The 17,190-nt window shown below is 43.4% G+C and overlaps 1 protein-coding gene across 1 annotated transcript in view; it reads left to right on the plus strand.

Moving 5' to 3' along the window:
* Positions 1-17,190, plus strand: part of LOC311045612 (semaphorin-6B-like) — a gene marked incomplete at its 3' end in the record, with an annotated part of 53,702 nt that overhangs the window by 1,561 nt on the left and 34,951 nt on the right. The window contains exons 2-6 of the mRNA XM_084057567.1: positions 2,419-2,530; positions 4,167-4,227; positions 4,657-4,719; positions 14,770-14,868; positions 15,542-15,632. Coding sequence (XP_083913693.1) covers positions 2,419-2,530; positions 4,167-4,227; positions 4,657-4,719; positions 14,770-14,868; positions 15,542-15,632 — 426 coding nt within the window. The remainder of the gene's footprint in view (positions 1-2,418; positions 2,531-4,166; positions 4,228-4,656; positions 4,720-14,769; positions 14,869-15,541; positions 15,633-17,190) is intronic.

Below are 17,190 nucleotides of genomic sequence, written 5' to 3' on the forward strand. Positions count from 1 at the left end.
GTCTCTTTCTTGCTATCTAGACACCAGTGTCTTTCTTGTTATGTAGACACCAGTGTCTTTCTTGTTATGTAGACACCAGTGTCTCTTTCTTGTTATGTAGACACCAGTGTCTCTTTCTTGTTATGTAGACACCAGTGTCTCTTTCTTGTTATGTAGACACCAGTGTCTCTTTCTTGTTATGTAGACACCAGTGTCTCTTTCTTGTTATGTAGACACCAGTGTCTCTTTCTTGTCATGTAGACACCAGTGTCTTTCTTGTTATGTAGACACCAGTGTCTCTTTCTTGTTATGTAGACACCAGTGTCTCTTTCTTGTTATGTAGACACCAGTGTCTTTCTTGTTATGTAGACACCAGTGTCTCTTTCTTGTTATGTAGACACCAGTGTCTCTTTCTTGTTATGTAGACACCAGTGTCTCTTTCTTGTTATGTAGACACCAGTGTCTCTTTCTTGTTATGTAGACACCAGTGTCTTTCTTGTCATGTAGACACCAGTGTCTCTTTCTTGTTATGTAGACACCAGTGTCTCTTTCTTGTTATGTAGACACCAGTGTCTTTCTTGTTATGTAGACACCAGTGTCTTACTTGTTATGTAGACACCAGTGTCTTTCTTGTTATGTAGACACCAGTGTCTCTTTCTTGTTATGTAGACACCAGTGTCTTTCTTGCTATCTAGACACCAGTGTCTCTTTCTTGCTATCTAGACACCAGTGTCTTTCTTGTTATGTAGACACCAGTGTCTTTCTTGTTATGTAGACACCAGTGTCTCTTTCTTGTTATGTAGACACCAGTGTCTCTTTCTTGTTATGTAGACACCAGTGTCTCTTTCTTGCTATCTAGACACCAGTGTCTCTTTCTTGTCATGTAGACACCAGTGTCTTTCTTGTTATGTAGAGACCAGTGTCTCTTTCTTGTCATGTAGACACCAGTGTCTCTTTCTTGCTATCTAGACACCAGTGTCTCTTTCTTGTTATGTAGACACCAGTGTCTCTTTCTTGCTATCTAGACACCAGTGTCTCTTTCTTGTCATGTAGACACCAGTGTCTTTCTTGTTATGTAGAGACCAGTGTCTTTCTTGTTATGTAGACACCAGTGTCTCTTTCTTGTTATGTAGACACCAGTGTCTTTCTTGTTATGTAGACACCAGTGTCTTTCTTGTTATGTAGACACCAGTGTCTTTCTTGTCAATATGTAGACACCAGTGTCTTTTGTTGAGATTCTGAATTCTTAACTCCCCTGAGTCCCCATCTTTAATCCAATCCAGTGACTTTGATTGGTGCAGGGCTGAGCATGGATCAGATTGGATAAATACCATACTTTACTTATTGCACTGCAGATAGTCTACATATTACATTTAAAATCACCCATAACCCTTACATTCAATTAATTCTTTCAATGGACTAAAATCTTGTTTTATTTGATGGCCTTCCTGTGTTCTCAAAAAATGACAACACCAAAGGCTAAGTGGCCTTACCCCTAAAATGACGAAAGTCAAGGCCTTTTTGCCGCCATATATGGCGGAGCCGCCACTATACTTGTGCCCACGGAGTGCTGAGTAACATGTGTGTTGTATCACGAGGACATATCCATGAGTTTGGCGATGTAACCTTTACTGCAGTGGTTCTCAAACTTTTTCATGTCAAGGACCCCCAAAATGACACTTATTAGCCCGTGGACCCCCATTTGAAAAGATATGCCAGGGACCCCCATAAGAGAAGATTTTTTTACCGCTCTAGCAGTGATTCTCAACCACTTTAATTTCAAGGACCCCCAGTTTGACATGCATTATTAGGCTACGGACCCCCATTTAATGGCATTTTTATCTGTGGGACACCAATTTATATTGTAAACTCAATGTTAATGTAACTCTAAGAGTGTACAAATGGAACCAAATGGACCCTAACGGGTCCATTTGGTTCCATTTGTACACTCTTAGAGTTACAGACCCATAAGGGTCCATTTGGTTCCATTTGTACACTCTTAGAGTTACAGACCCATAAGGGTCCATTTGGTTCCATTTGTACACTCTTAGAGTTACAGACCCATAAGGGTCCATTTGGTGCCTAATCTATCATTTAGCTGGGGACCCCCTGGAACTCCCTCAAGGACCCCTGGGGGTCCCCGGACCCCACTTTGAGAACCAATGCTTTACTGCACCTGAAATATTTGTGTCCCTGCATGCTTTCCCTGTGTGTGGACATAAATAAATTGTTAAACTGTTAAACTGTGTGTTCTGTGTGTGTGTGTGTGTGTGTGTGTGTGTGTGTGTGTGTGTGTGTGTGTGTGTGTGTGTGTGTGTGCGTGCTGTGCATGTGTGTGTGTGTGTGTGTGTGTGTGTGTGTGTGTGTGTGTGTGTGTGTGTGTGTGTGTGTGTGTGTGTGTGCGTGTGCGTGTGCGTGTGTGTGTGTTTTGTGTCTCAGTGGTGAGGAGGTACCCGGTGTTCGTGGGCAGAGCCCATCGTCTGGCTCAGAGACAGGAGCTGCACATCCAGACGGTCCTCCAGGTCAACCGCACGCTCTACATAGGAGCCAGGTAACCCACGGCAACCGCCTCCAGCATCCACCACTCACTCACTGCAAGCATCCTTCACTTTCACTGGATGTCATCACAGCATCCATTTAGTGGCATTTTACACACAAGGCCTTATTGCTTTACCTCTCATCCACTGCTACATCCACTGCTACTCATCCACTGCTACATCCTCTGCTACTCATCCACTGCTACATCCACTGCTACAGGGACGATGATGTCTTTTTGTCGGGCAACTCACAATCGATCTCCACCTTGGGTTCCCTTGGATAAATGAACCCCCTTTTTTTATTTTGACCCCTTTTTCCTCCCCAATTTAGTCGTTATGCCAATTGATTCCTCCCCACACACATTTATGTGTTGCCTCCACATTTTTTACTTACATAAAAGTATCAATACTGCAATGTAGAAATACAAGTAAAAGTCAGTAATTTAAAGTACAAAAGCAATTGGCATCAAAATGTACTTAAAGTGCCAAAAGTACTCATTATGCAGAACGTCCCACAAGTTTTCGAATGTATAAAATGTTTTAAAATCTTTTGAAAATAGCCGTTCTACAAGCTCACAATGCGTCGCATCATGACGCATTGTGAGCTTGTAGATCTGCTATTAGGCTTATGTTAACCACAGACGTTATTTTCTGCATGAATTGAAAACACTATGAGGGTGATGTATCTGAAAACACATTGCCAACTCACATTGCCATGTTTTAGGACTACAGACTGTAACACTGTTAAAGGAGCACTTCACCCATTTTCAACCTTATATTCATATAATTGGTCCTCACTGAATGCTCATTATTATAAGATGACACCATTTCTGTCTACTCACTCTGTGTCTCATTGGTGGGCCGTGGACTGTTCAGAAACCTGCCTACCAGTGACATCATCGATGGGGATTCCGAGCTAATAGAAACTACAGGATTTCAATTCCTCAGTCCACCAATGAGACACAGACATAGTGTAGACATAGTGAGCATTAGTGATGAGTGATGGCCCATACATGTGTATGGAGATGATGCTGAAAAAACGTGTAAGGTGTAAGACACATGGGGCTCAAGGATGAAGAAAATATAAGTGTCAAAATAATACAAAACTGGCACGTGTCAGTCAGTGGAATCAGAGTGTCAGTTGATGGATATGTCAGTAGATGTATGTACTGTATGTATACGGTGTGTGTAAGGTGTTGTAACAGGTGCAAACATGACCAAATAAGGCCTGAGCCAAAACAAACAAACAAACACTAGATGCTGAACCAAATGAGAGATAGAAAGTTGCAACACAGCCGGGCCTTAAATACTGCCAGGTGCTGCCAGGTGCATTCATTGACCCCGCCCCACAGGGACCTGCAAGACAACACATACTGTACTGTACACCCTCAGCAGGATGGCCCTCACACATGTAGCCTAACCCCATTAACCAATTTTGGGGAATGTTGTTATATTTCTTAAATAGCACAAATATCTGATCAACAAGCTCTAGATTGGCTATTTTCACTGCACGACACCGTTGTACGACAATATGTCTTAAGTGTGTGGGTAGTGCATGCAGTCCATTTGAAAGGCACTGTGCTGAATATGGTTTGATGTTGTACTGCAGGTGTTGTCATGGTGATGTGTTGTGATTGATGTGTCCTACAGGGATGATCTGTACAGAGTAGAGCTGGACAACATGGTGGGAGACGAGATGTTCTTCAGCAAGGTGAGACCTGTTCTCTGTCTGTCTGTCTGTCTGTCTGTCTGTCTGTCTGTCTGTCTGTCTGTCTGTCTCTGTATGTCTGTCTCTCTCTCTGTCTCTCTCTCTGTCTCTGTCTATCTCTCTCGGTCTGTCTGTCTGTGTGTCTCTCTGTCTCTCTCTCATTCTCTCGCTTTCTCTCATTATCTGTCTCCCTGTCTCTCTGTCTCAGTCACACTCACACACTCACACACACACACACACACACACACACACACACACACACACACACACACACACACACACACACACACACACACACACACACACACACACACACACACACACACACACACACACACACACACACACACACACACACGGTACACTTCACACCAATAGAGCTGATGTATAGCTGTGCTCACGGTCATGTCATTGTCATCATTGCTTTGGCAGAAGCGGACGTGGGAATCCAATAAGAATGACATCCGAGTGTGCAGAATGAAGGGCAAACATGAGGTCAGTTCACACTTTAATGTTCACACACACACACACACACACATACACACACACACACACACACACACACACACACACACACACACACACACACACACACACACACACACACACACACACACACACACACACACACACACACACACACACACACACACACACACACACACACAACCACTCGCACCTCTTACCAAAACTGTCAACTGTGTTAATTAACATAGGAATGACCCCCGCTGGATGCAATCAATGGTACATTGTGTGACCTGCTAAGTAGGCTACTGTAGGTGTAGGCATAGCCTACCGTCAGATGTACTGAAGTCCATAGAGAACGTTTGGATAATATAATGCAGGGGTCTTCAACAGGGGGTCCGGGACCCCTAGGGGGTCCTCAGAGTTACTACAGGGGGTCCGCCAAATCTTTGTGTGATATGATTTTATTTTTTTACCTTAACCACTTGAACCCTACCATCCGTTTTCTGAGGAGAACTTTAGCCAAAAATAGCAGATCTACAAGCTCACAACGCCTCGCGCTGCGGACCAAGTGAATAAAAAAAAGTTGAATCTGAAACACAATTTTATACAATATAGAGGGGGTCCCTGCTTCACCTCTCTCTCGGCTAAGGGGTCCTTGGCCTGAAAACGTTGAAGACCCCTGATATAATGGATTCATGAACTAAAATACAGAGGTGACGTCTGCAAGGTGAATGTTTATGACAACACTAAAGTGTCCCCATTATGCAAGTAAATAGAATAACATTCAACATATATTGTGGGTTAATAAACAGGCCAACATGTTAAAGAGGTTATTTCAATCGGCGATCGCTCAGGGGCGCACGTACTATGTGCGAGCGTGTGCACGTGCGCGTGGCGTAGCGCTAACACACACACACACACACACACACACACACACACACACACACACACACATGCATGCACACACACACACACACACACACAGTATGACGTTTTTGTCAGTGGGTGTGGCATAAGTGGAGGCAAAACATTACCTGGATGCAGTACACCAGGGCTCTTCAACAGGGGTCCGGGACCCCTAAAACATTTTAGAAACATGTACAAAACATCATAGGTAGTGCTGTCAAACACGTCTATGAAGCTATCTACACTACAGTATGAAAGCAATCAAAAAGTCAAATTTGTGACACAATTTTATGCAATATGTTGTGGGGGGTTCTTTCTCAGCTAGCGGGTCCTTGGTCTTAAAAACATTGCAGTAGACAATCAATACACCCATGGCAACGCTGCCTATCAATTTAGTACAGCTTATTTTTGCCACCCTGCCATCCATAAGAAAACGAGGGACAAAGTCTTCTTGAGCACACACCATTGTTATGAGAAATCACCTGTTCTTTTCTTCCTAGCTCCCCGATCGATTTCTGACGAATGGCCATGACAAACCTTTAGCCACATATCCATACATAAAACTTTATTGATTGGAAGTGTTCACTAGCAACACAAGCATGTTGGAAGACGATCGCCTCTGTCCAATGTTTTTGTTTTATTAGTTGTCTTTGCAGGCTATGCAGCAGTGTTGATTTCGTCGACTAAAACTATGACGAAAAATGTTGGTCGACAACCTATTTTCACTGACGAAAACTAAATCAAATCAAAATAAAAACTAAGCTTTGATGACTAAAAATAAGACTAAATATTTTGACAATTTCCTCAACAAATAAAAACTAAACTAAAATGTTAGTGAGGGACTAGTGGAGAAGAGATCCAGTAGAACTAAGATAAGTCATTTTATGTTTGTTTGTGCTCGGGTGCTGCACTCTGAAAATAGCAGATCTACAAGCTCACAACGCGTCGCGCTGCGACACGTTGTGAGCTTGTAGATCTGCTATTTTCAGCACGCAACCAAGTATAAAATCAGCCATTACGATGGCATCAAGGCACCACCAAAATACACTAGTCGACTAAATCAACTGTAGATTTAGTCGACTATAGTTTTATGATATTTAGTCAACTAAAACTAGACTAACAGTCAAATTTCAGATGACTAAAATATGACTAAAATTAAATGGAATTTGATTCAAAAGATTATGACTAAAACTAAATAAAAATTTGCTGTCAAAATCAACACTAGTCTATAGTGGCTTTCCTGTGTTAGCTGACCTGAGTGAGCGGGAGGGTTGTAGGGTTGGATCAGGCTTTGAAGGTATGGTGGGGGTGCCATACCTTTGGCTGCTTTGTAGGCCAACGTAAGTGTCTTGTACTCTGTGTGTACAAAGTACACGCTGAAACTACACAAACCCACTGTGCACGCCTGGATTAGCCAGATTGTTTTTGTGAACAGCTCAGAGCTTTCTGGCGGTGGAGACGGGTATCTGAGTTCAATTTAATGTAGATCAACAGATCACTGTTGAATACAAATATGAATACAATTAAAACAATGAAAAGAAATGCCATTAATTAACCTTGAATCTTGAACCTTGAAATCCCACAAATGTAACTTTTAAGCGGAATTGAAAATAGCCGATCTACAAGCTCACGTTTTGGTCCCTGTGAGATATAAAATGTCTCTTTTGGGTCTCGGGCTACAAAAATGTGGGATAATAAATATATTATGATGTGATAAGATGACATTTTCCATTTAAAAGGGAGGGATGAAACAGCACGCTGTGGGAGAGAAACATGATCGAGCAGCAACAGAGGAGCTCAGTGCAGATTGATGGCCATGCAGGTTACCTGAGTTTTAAAAGACAAACCCTGAGATTTATTACATTTAGAACACATGTGGCTCACCGCCTCAGGTGTAATCCAATCTAGATGGAACGGGTGGAGAGCAGTGTTGCCAGATTCTGTGAGAGAAACAAGCAACCAGGTCTAGGAAAACCAGCCCAAAAGAAGCGACTATGGGCCGCGTGAGCACTTTAAACATATACGTCAGCTATTTGAAAATAGCAGATCTACAAGCTCACAACGCGGTGTGAGCTTGCAGATCGGCTATTTTCAAATAAAATATTGCGGGGACATTATAATAAGCAGATCTGGCAACCCTGGCAGAGAGAGAGAGAGAGAGAGAGAGAGAGAGAGAGAGAGAGAGAGAGAGAGAGACACAGAGAGAGAGAGAGAGAGAGAGAGAGAGAGAGAGAGAGAGAGAGAGAGAGAGAGAGAGAGAGAGAGAGAGAGAGAGAGAGAGAGAGGGGGCGGGGGGTTAGTGACATAACATAATAATAACCGTAGGGAGGATAGTAATTGAAATCAGCACATGAGGGATGCAGCGATGGTGTTTGTAGTAAGCAGAGGGGGGGAGAGAGAGAGAGAGAGAGAGAGAGAGAGAGAGAGAGGGAGAGGGAGAGAGAGAGAGAGAGAGAGAGAGAGAGAGAGAGAGAGAGAGAGAGAGAGAGAGAGAGAGAGAGAGAGAGAGAGACACACGTGGGTGAGTGCTTCAGAGAGGTAGAAGGTATAAAGGACACCAGAGGTGGGGTTAGGGTGGGGGGGATAATGTGATGTCACTTCAAAGGGCGTCACAGATTAAAGGAGAATGGATGGAAGAGAGAGAGAGAGAGAGAGAATGTCCCCGAATCAAAGGCTTGTGGGGGCAAGGGAGGGAGGGAGAGAGAGAGTTAAAAGAGATGGAAAAAAATCACACCCAGTGTGAAGTGGGCGGTGTGGTCACAGTGGTCATCACAGTGATGGAAGTGATTCACTTAAAAAAAAAACATAAAAGTGTTTTTTTTAAGTGCATAGTCCTATTTATGTGTCATGTGTTTCTAGCCAATCACAGTCCTGAATAGAGTCATGGTGGCCAATCACGGTGCAGGGTTAGGGGGGTACAATGGTTGCCAATCACAGCGCAGGGTTGGGGGGGTGCAATTGGGTCGATGTCCAAACCTCACATATAGGGGCGGTTGCACCGCCCAAAAAAGAGACATACTTAAAGAGAGAGAGAGAGACAGACAGACAGACAGACAGACAGACAGACAGACAGACAGACAGACAGACAGACAGGCGAGGTGAGTCAGAACAGGTTACAAGTAGCTAAGCCATTAAATAGCAGGTGGGAGGAGAGAGAGAGAGAGAGAGAGAGAGAGAGAGATAGAGAGGGGGGTGGAGGTCAGGCTTTCACAGGCTGAAGAAATGTGAGGTAAATATCAAACAGATACAGCATTCATCCATTCATCCATCCATCCATCCATCCATCCATTCATCCATTCATTCATTGAATGAATAGATTCCCGAAAACTATCCCAGGCTACTTGATCATACTACAGCGTCACACAAACGCATCAAAAGAAGCAGATCCACAAGCTCGAAATGCGGTGCCAAACCACACGTTTTGAGCTTGTAGATCTGCTACTTTTGATGCTTTTGAATTTGAATCCTGAAAAGTTTTGGACATAATGAGGTTTCCACCCGACAGAGAGGATATATACATACAATACAATACATATTGGTAGACAACTCAGTAGCATCAACAGGTAAAACATCCGGGACAACGCTCCACACATCCCAGACTCGTCTCTCTTCTGTCAACTTCTGGCTCCTAAACCGTGGAACGAACGCCCCTTGCAGATAGAACTGCAGATTCACTCCCTGCAGTCTTCCGCCGTAATCTGAAGACTCACCTCTTCAGAATCCACCTTAGGCCGTAGCGCTTGACCTAGTCTTGACAACCAATGCAAACTCTTATGCAAAGGTTAAAATGTCGGCGCCAATGGCTGGCAATGTAATTTGCCATATTAGGGAGATGAACAGTAATCGGCTTCCTCAATTGGCCAAGCCAACTCATCGGCTTTGTGGATTCGTCACACTTTGCGTGACGTTTGTGCCACTGAACCAATAAACTGTGTGTGATACAATAGCACACACACACACACACACACACACACACACACACACACGGAAAGGACACTTTGACAGAGCAGGACGCGATCAATCCAATTGTATCTATTGTGTGTGAAATGTTCTGCTGGGCGGTGAGTCTGGATGGAGCTTCAGGACAATGTTTTTACGCTGCTGTTGCAGTGAAGCACAAGGTGTTCGCCTTTGGAGGATTCCTCCATGGCAACAGATTGACTCAGATTGACGTGTACATCTTCAACGCAGTGTCCTTACTCTGGGTGAAGTTGCCTCATCGGCGGGAGGTTCCCTCCATGCGCCACGGCCACACAGCTGTGCTGGTAGAAGATACCGTCTACATCTGGGGAGAGCATAATTACTGCAACGTGCTTTATGCATTCGACGTGCACACCCACAGATGGTTCAAGCCCGGGGTTTCAGGGACCGTTCCAGAGGGGAGGTACGCCCACTCAGCTTGTGTCCTGGGCAAGGTCATGTTTATCCATGGAGGAGGGACACGGACAGGATACACTAATGACATCTACACGTTGGACACCACCACAATGGTCTGGGCTTTAATTAACACCAGAGGCACTCCTCCACCTGTTTCAATGCATCACTCCGCCACCATCATCGGGACAAAGATGTTTGTATTTAGGTGCAAATGGGAATACGACATCAGAGTGTTTGACACAGAGACCAACTGCTGGCTGAGCACGCCTTCTAAACCGTTTCTTCCACAGCTACACTACACACACATCAGATGCGAGCGTTTCTTCCACAGCTACACTATACACACATCAGCCTTTACCTACCATGGAGAGCTGTACGTATTCTGTGACTGCCACTGTTGGGACCTGTACTGTTCTATTGGTAGGCCTACTGATCTGTGGAAATTCAATGCAGATACCTTCTCCTGGAAGATGGTTGAGTCCAGGGGGAAAGGCCCTTATCATATGTCTAGGATGTGCTGTTGCATGGTGGGAGATCGTATCATCCTCTTTGGAGGAGCCAAAACCCCTGGCAAAACCCCTGATGACCTGTACGTCTTAGACTTAAATCCTAGTTTGAAGACCTTATGCAAGCTAGCAGTTATTCGGTATTGTCTGGAGCAGTCGGAACTCCCACATAACATCAGGAGGGAACTGGCAGCCATGACTACCAAAGGCAACAGAAAAATGTCAAAAAGGAGCTGGCTCAAGACAATGTTGAGAACCTGGCAAGGCAGAGAGTGAGTGAACCCAGAATATATAGAATGTATATATATAGAATGTAAACTAAAGAGTCTTTATTCAATAAGGAACTTATCCTGTAGGTACAGGCTTCAAAAGCTGAAGTAATAACTTAGGTAGGATTTCACCAAAAAGAAGTTTAAGCAGGGGTCCAAAGTTGCAAGGAACAAAGGCAGTCTTTCTTGTAGATCTCCAGTCTTCTGTCCAGGTTGGAGCTGCGTGGGAGTCTGTCCCGCTGTATGTTACTGACGGTCAAGAATGAAACTGGTTCTAAAGCAAGACGAACTGGCCTACTGCTATAGCTGCACCAGCATGTGCTCTAGCTGGAAATTTAACTGAGCACCGCGTGCAGTCGCAGCCAGGTATTAGTAGCTAGCCAGGTGATTGCAGGATGGAAGACAGTAACTGCTAGGACACACCTCCCCACAAGCAGAGTGCAGCTCCAACCTATAATGGACAAACAAGCAGAAGTTAAAAGACAGACAGGACTGCCAAGCTGCCATGACAGAACCACTGATATAGGTTGTCCTTTACTCATCTCAAGGTAAATCTAGTTGTCATCACAATACCACAGTAAAGAGGTCTAAGTGTAACACCCGGGATTCGAACCAGGGTCTCCTGCGTGGAATGCCAACATATTATGTTATGAGCTTGTAGATCTACTATTTTTATAGCAGGGATATAGGTGTCGAGGGAAAATGGAGCAGACCAAGTAAAAAAGTAAATATGTTTAATCTGAAACACAATTTTATACAATATAGAGGGGGTCCCTGCTTCATCTCTCTCTCAGCTAGGGGGTCCTTGGTCTGAAAATGAGACCCCTGATCTAGTTGATTCGGCAGAAAGTGATTTTGGAATGTGTAACAAGCGTTCTGATAGGCTGAGGACAGAGGCAATACCAGAAAATGTGCTCCTCGGAGCACAGGTCTAGTACTGTTCCTGATTAATCCTGTCTTACCTATTTATATTACATATTGTCACATGTCACTTGACCAATGTTAGCTTGGCTGATGGAAGCTCACTTAAAAAAATATAAATGATTTTTTGAAGTGACACACCTATTTATAGGATTTTATTTTGTCATGCGTCTCGCTAGCCAATCAAAAGCATTGGTGACAACATATTGTCACATGTCACGTGAAGCTTGACCAATGCTAGCTTGGCTGAGACGGACGGACACACGGAAGGACAAGAACTAAAACATACTCTCCACCTCTGGCGGAGACAATAAAGCACAATGAAGCAGCAGTGTTAGGAGAGTAGAGTTAGGCAGAAATGTCAATATGACCCTTTTCTTTCCTGGCAATTATGCTATGAGGCTAACAATATGTAAAAAACAATAATAATAATAATAATTAGAAAATAAAAACGGCATTAAGATCCGAAATGTCCTTTTCCGCCTATAAGCCACCAGTATAGTGGAACAGACATCTCAGTTTGGCAGGGATTGTCCAAGCTGTGTGTCCTGAGTCCTGATAAATGTTTTTTTTTTTTAAAACACTAACATTACCCGGTTTTCAACATTCACTGTCAAATTGTACTTATATTGTCACTTTAGAAATGTGCAAATACCCTGTATACACTTATACGGTATGTTAGTTTGTTTACTGTTGAGAGAAAACAATGTTGCACATTAAGCTAGTCATCTGGGGACCCCCCCACCAAAAAAAAAATAATAATAATAATTTGGGAGCCCCCTAACTGGGGGTCAGGAGGTACCTGTGGCTCAGGAGGTAGAGCGGCCACTTGGCAACCCAGTTCGATCCCAGCCAGGCATCCCCCAGAGTTAGTGTCGAAGTGTCCTTGAGCAAGACACTGAACCCCTAATTGCTCCCGATGAGCAGGTTGGTGCCTTGCATGGTTTCCTCCGCCGTCGGTGTGTGTGTGTGTGTGTGTGTGTGTGTGTGTGTGTGTGTGTGTGTGTGTGTGTGTGTGTGTGTGTGTGTGTGTGTGTGTGTGTGTGTGAATGAATGGGTGAATGAATGGGTGAATTTAATGCACATTGTCAAGCGCCCCCCAAATTGACACATATTAGCCCACGGACCCCCATTTGAAAAGATATGCCAGGGACTCAACCATTTTGATTTCTTGGGGGTCTTAATCTACACTGTACCATCATCATTAGTGTTCATTTAACTCTGAGAGTGTACAAATGGAACCAAATGGACCTAGCTGAGAGAGAGATGAAGCAGGGACCCCCTCTATATTGTATAAAATTGTGTTTCAGATTAAACTTTTTTTTTTTACTTGGTCTGCTCCATTTTCCCTCGACACCTATATCCCTGCTATAAAAATAGCAGATCTACAAGCTCATAACATAATATGTTGGCATTCCACGCAGGAGACCCGGGTTCGAATCCCGGGTGTTACACTTAGACCTCTTAACTGTGGTATCGTGATGACAACTGGATCCAAATCCAATTTGGTTCCTAACTATTAATCTGGCTGGGGACCCCCTGGAACCCCCTCAAGGAGCACTGGTGGTCCCCGGACCACTGGTTGAAAACCACTGACTTAAATGAAGCCATTCCACCGTGTTAGCCCTATAACCGTTGTTCTAAACAGCATGGGTTGTGGATGTGGAAGGTGTTGTTTCCCCACAGGGGGGAGGTGGAGGAGGGGGGGGGGGGTGTTCCTCATAGTCTCACGAGCATCGTTTACATTTACAACACTGTGGGAGGTGGTTTTGTGCTTAGCTTTGATTCACAGCCGTCTTTATAAGTAGTCTTTATCAGCCGGCGACCTTGTGATGCTGTCCCCGATCCTCTCTAATCCTCTCTTGCTTTGCCGTGTTTTCTTGATTCCGTTTCGTGTCGGGAAAGAAACCTTGTATCTCCTTATTTGAACTTTTGTATGTTTTTTGTTGTTGTTGTTGCAAAAACAGCTGAAAGTTAAAGTGCTTAAGTGAGTTTCATAATATTAATCGACCAATGAAAAGTATTGATAAGAGCTTGTGACTAAATAGTCAGAATCAGAATACATTTTATTGTCACATCACAGGTTTATAGGTGTGAAGAAGTGGGTGAAATTATTAGCAAATAAGAACCACAGGTTCTTTTTTTTTCTTCTTATCTGAAATGTAACAGTTTTGGACCAGTGTTGCCATGTCTGCTTATTATAAGCGTTTTTCTGCTTGTTTGGGCTTGTTTACTAATGTTGTTTAAACCAGTGGTTCACTGGTTCTCAAACATTTTCATGTCAAGGACCCCCAAAGGACCCCCCCGCCCCCACACACATACACACCCCCCATCTACAAATAGTTTGTGCCAGAGACAGCAGTATCAGATTTGTGTTGTTAAAGACGGGGTGCCGTGATTTTCAGAGACCCCCCCCCCTAAAACCTAATCACCAGGTATTATGGTTATACAAGGAGGAAGATTTTTTTCAAAAAAGTGTGCAGAAAGTTTTAAAATTATGTTTTTATGTGGACACGCCTCCAGTTCATTAAGTATACCTGGTTCTCACCTCCACCACCTTAGCACCACCCACCTGTCCTAGTCCCTCCTCCTCCTCATGCCCACACCTGTTGTGTTATGATAATGAGGGGGAGGGTATAATTTTACTGTGTCATTAAAGTGCTGTTTCTCCATTGGCACGTTTGACCCTCAAGGTTTCAGCCTCCAGGAAGAAACTCAAAATAGTCAGAGAAGACATAAAACACCATAAAAACACCACCAGGGGGCTTAATGAAGTTATATCAACCTCATAAACACATGAAAAACAGAAAAAGTGCAAAACAATGGCACCACCTCTTTAAAATATTCAAAATGTTTCGATGTACAGTATGTATATAGCTTTAAAGTGCTTATGTGGCCTATAATAGTTTTGGGCTTGTTTTCATAGACAACCTGGTTGCTTATTTCTCTCTGGACATACAAGGTTTCCACCAGTCAGTGTCTTTGATTCTTTAATAAAGCAGTCTTCGTTATCAGCGCCGACCTTGTGGTGTTGTGGTCCTCTTCTAATCCTCTGTGCTTTGCTGATGTTTTTTGTTCGATTTGTTTTGGTTTCGTAGGGAGAATGTCGCAACTTCATCAAGGTCCTACTGAGCCAGCACGACGGCCTCTTCGTCTGTGGAACCAACGCCTTCAACCCCCTGTGTGCCAACTACACTGTGGGTATATCTGTCTGTCTGTCTGTCTGTCTGTCTGTCTGTCTATCTGTCTGTCTGTTGATCTGCATGTCTATCTGGCTACTGGTCTAGTATCGAATTTTGATTTATAAAAAAACATGAGTCCCCTGAGTCATGAAGATTTTTTTCCCTATTCAAAATCATATAGACCAGTGGTTTTCAACCTTTTTTGCTTCAAGGACCCACAAATTGACACATATTAGCCCAGGAACCCACATTTGAAAAGATATGCTAGGGACTCAACCATTTTGATTCCTTGGGGGTCCCAATCTACACAGTAGTATCATCATCATTAGTGTTCATTTAACTCTGAGTGTACAAATGGAACCAAATGGACCCGTCAGGGTTCCATTTGGTTCCATTTGTACAGTCTCAGAGTTACAGACATATAAGGGTCAATTTGGTTCCTAATTATTAATTTGGCTGGGGACCCCCTGGAACCCCCTCAAGGAACACTGGTGGTCCCCGGACCACTGGTTGAAAACCACTGATATAGACAGAGAGAAAAGTACAAATGTATGCAGAGAGTAAGAACATAAAAAGCTGCCTGTGAATCGACAAAAAAATTTAATAAAAGAAGAAATGTCACAAATTCTAATGAATCTCAGGAATGTGTTTGATGTTCTTCGGTTCTAAATGTATATATCTTTTACAGAGGGACACGCTGGAGATGGTGTCGGAGCCCGTCAGTGGCATGGCACGCTGCCCGTATGACCCGCGGCACGCCAACGTGGCTCTGTTCGCAGGTACAGTATGACCCACAGCACGCCAGCGCGTATGTATTACATTGAGCTCTGTTTCCTTCTGTTCTAGGTTCTGTTCTAGGTTCTGTTCTAGTGTTCTGTTCTAGTGTTCTGTTCTAGGTTCTGTTCTAGGTTCTGTTCTAGGTTCTGTTCTAGGCTCAGCTCGAAAAACAACACATTACTAGAATCTGGCAAGGAGTGCAGAGCGAGACAGACTTTATATAGAGGCTAGACTGCTGAAGAGTTGCAGCTGATGAGGCTCCAAGAGACTCCACACACCTGTCTCTAGTTAGACAATCACACACACGCACGCACGCACGCACGCACGCGCGCACACACACACACACACACACACACACGCACGCACGCACGCACGCACACACACGCACAGACACACACAGACAGACAGACAGACATACTTGTCTCGAGTCACACAATCACATGCAGACAGAGAGATCAGGAAGAGGTAGACACGGTATGGGAGCAGATGTGTGATTTGTTGAAAAATCTTGAAAAATGTAGACTCTTTTTTGACAGTGTAATGACACAAAAATGCAAGTTGTGGGTTTTGTATTTAAAATGTACCCCCCCACATACACACACCCCCCTGATCTTTGGCACCTCCCTGATCTATTCTGAGGAGTAGGGATGGAGATCGTACATTTTTATCTATTTCGATCCCCTTATTGATCCTGCCTATCGATACCACTATTGATGCTTCTCTAGTATTGGTAGTTGTTGACAAATATTGGTGCTAATCTAGGGCACTCACTCAATCACTTTCATTTCATTTCCGCAGTCAAAGATAAAGCATCTTGGCTTAAACTGATGCACATTGAAGTGATACAGTATGTGCATGCAAGCTATTCAATTCATGTTCCTGGTCTTTACCGGTATGGTTGGCAGGCAATTCAACAGAACGACTTTATTAGAACGACATAATGTTTGTGGCAGTGATTTGATTTAAATGACATCACTCTCGTCTCTCGAGACATGACGTCACGTCAGGTCCCCACTAGAGTCAACAAGAGAAATGAGACAAAACCTCATTGATTTTCAGATTCTCAATAACTTCAGAATCAATTCCATGACGCGTTGTGAGCTTGTAGATCTGCTATTTTCAAACATTTTAGTACTTTTACTTTTGGTACTTTAAGTAGATTTTGATACCAATACTTTTGTACTTTTACTCGAGTACATTTTTAATTCCGGACTTTTACTTGTAACAGAGTATTTCTATACTTCAGTATTGGTACTTTTACTTAAAGTAACTAAAGTAAAGAATTTGAGTACTTTTTCCACCACTGACTGAGCCCCATCAGTAGGTCAGTATCTCACCTACTTTGACCAATCAATAATCTGATTAAACGTGGGTAGGTTTGTATCTCACCTACTTAGACCAATCAATAGTCTGATTAAACGTGATAATATCCCATTCAGCAACTCTCAGTCTGAATCATCGAAAGCCAAGGAGTACAAGTGAGTTTTCAAACGTGATTTAAACACAGTTTGGGCACTACAACGGAAAATGATCTGTTGATTGATTGCTTGATTGAATAAT

Source organism: Gymnoscopelus microlampas, assembly GCF_963454915.1.
Source record: "Gymnoscopelus microlampas genome assembly, chromosome: 5".
NCBI classification, from domain to species: Eukaryota; Metazoa; Chordata; class Actinopteri; order Myctophiformes; family Myctophidae; genus Gymnoscopelus; species Gymnoscopelus microlampas.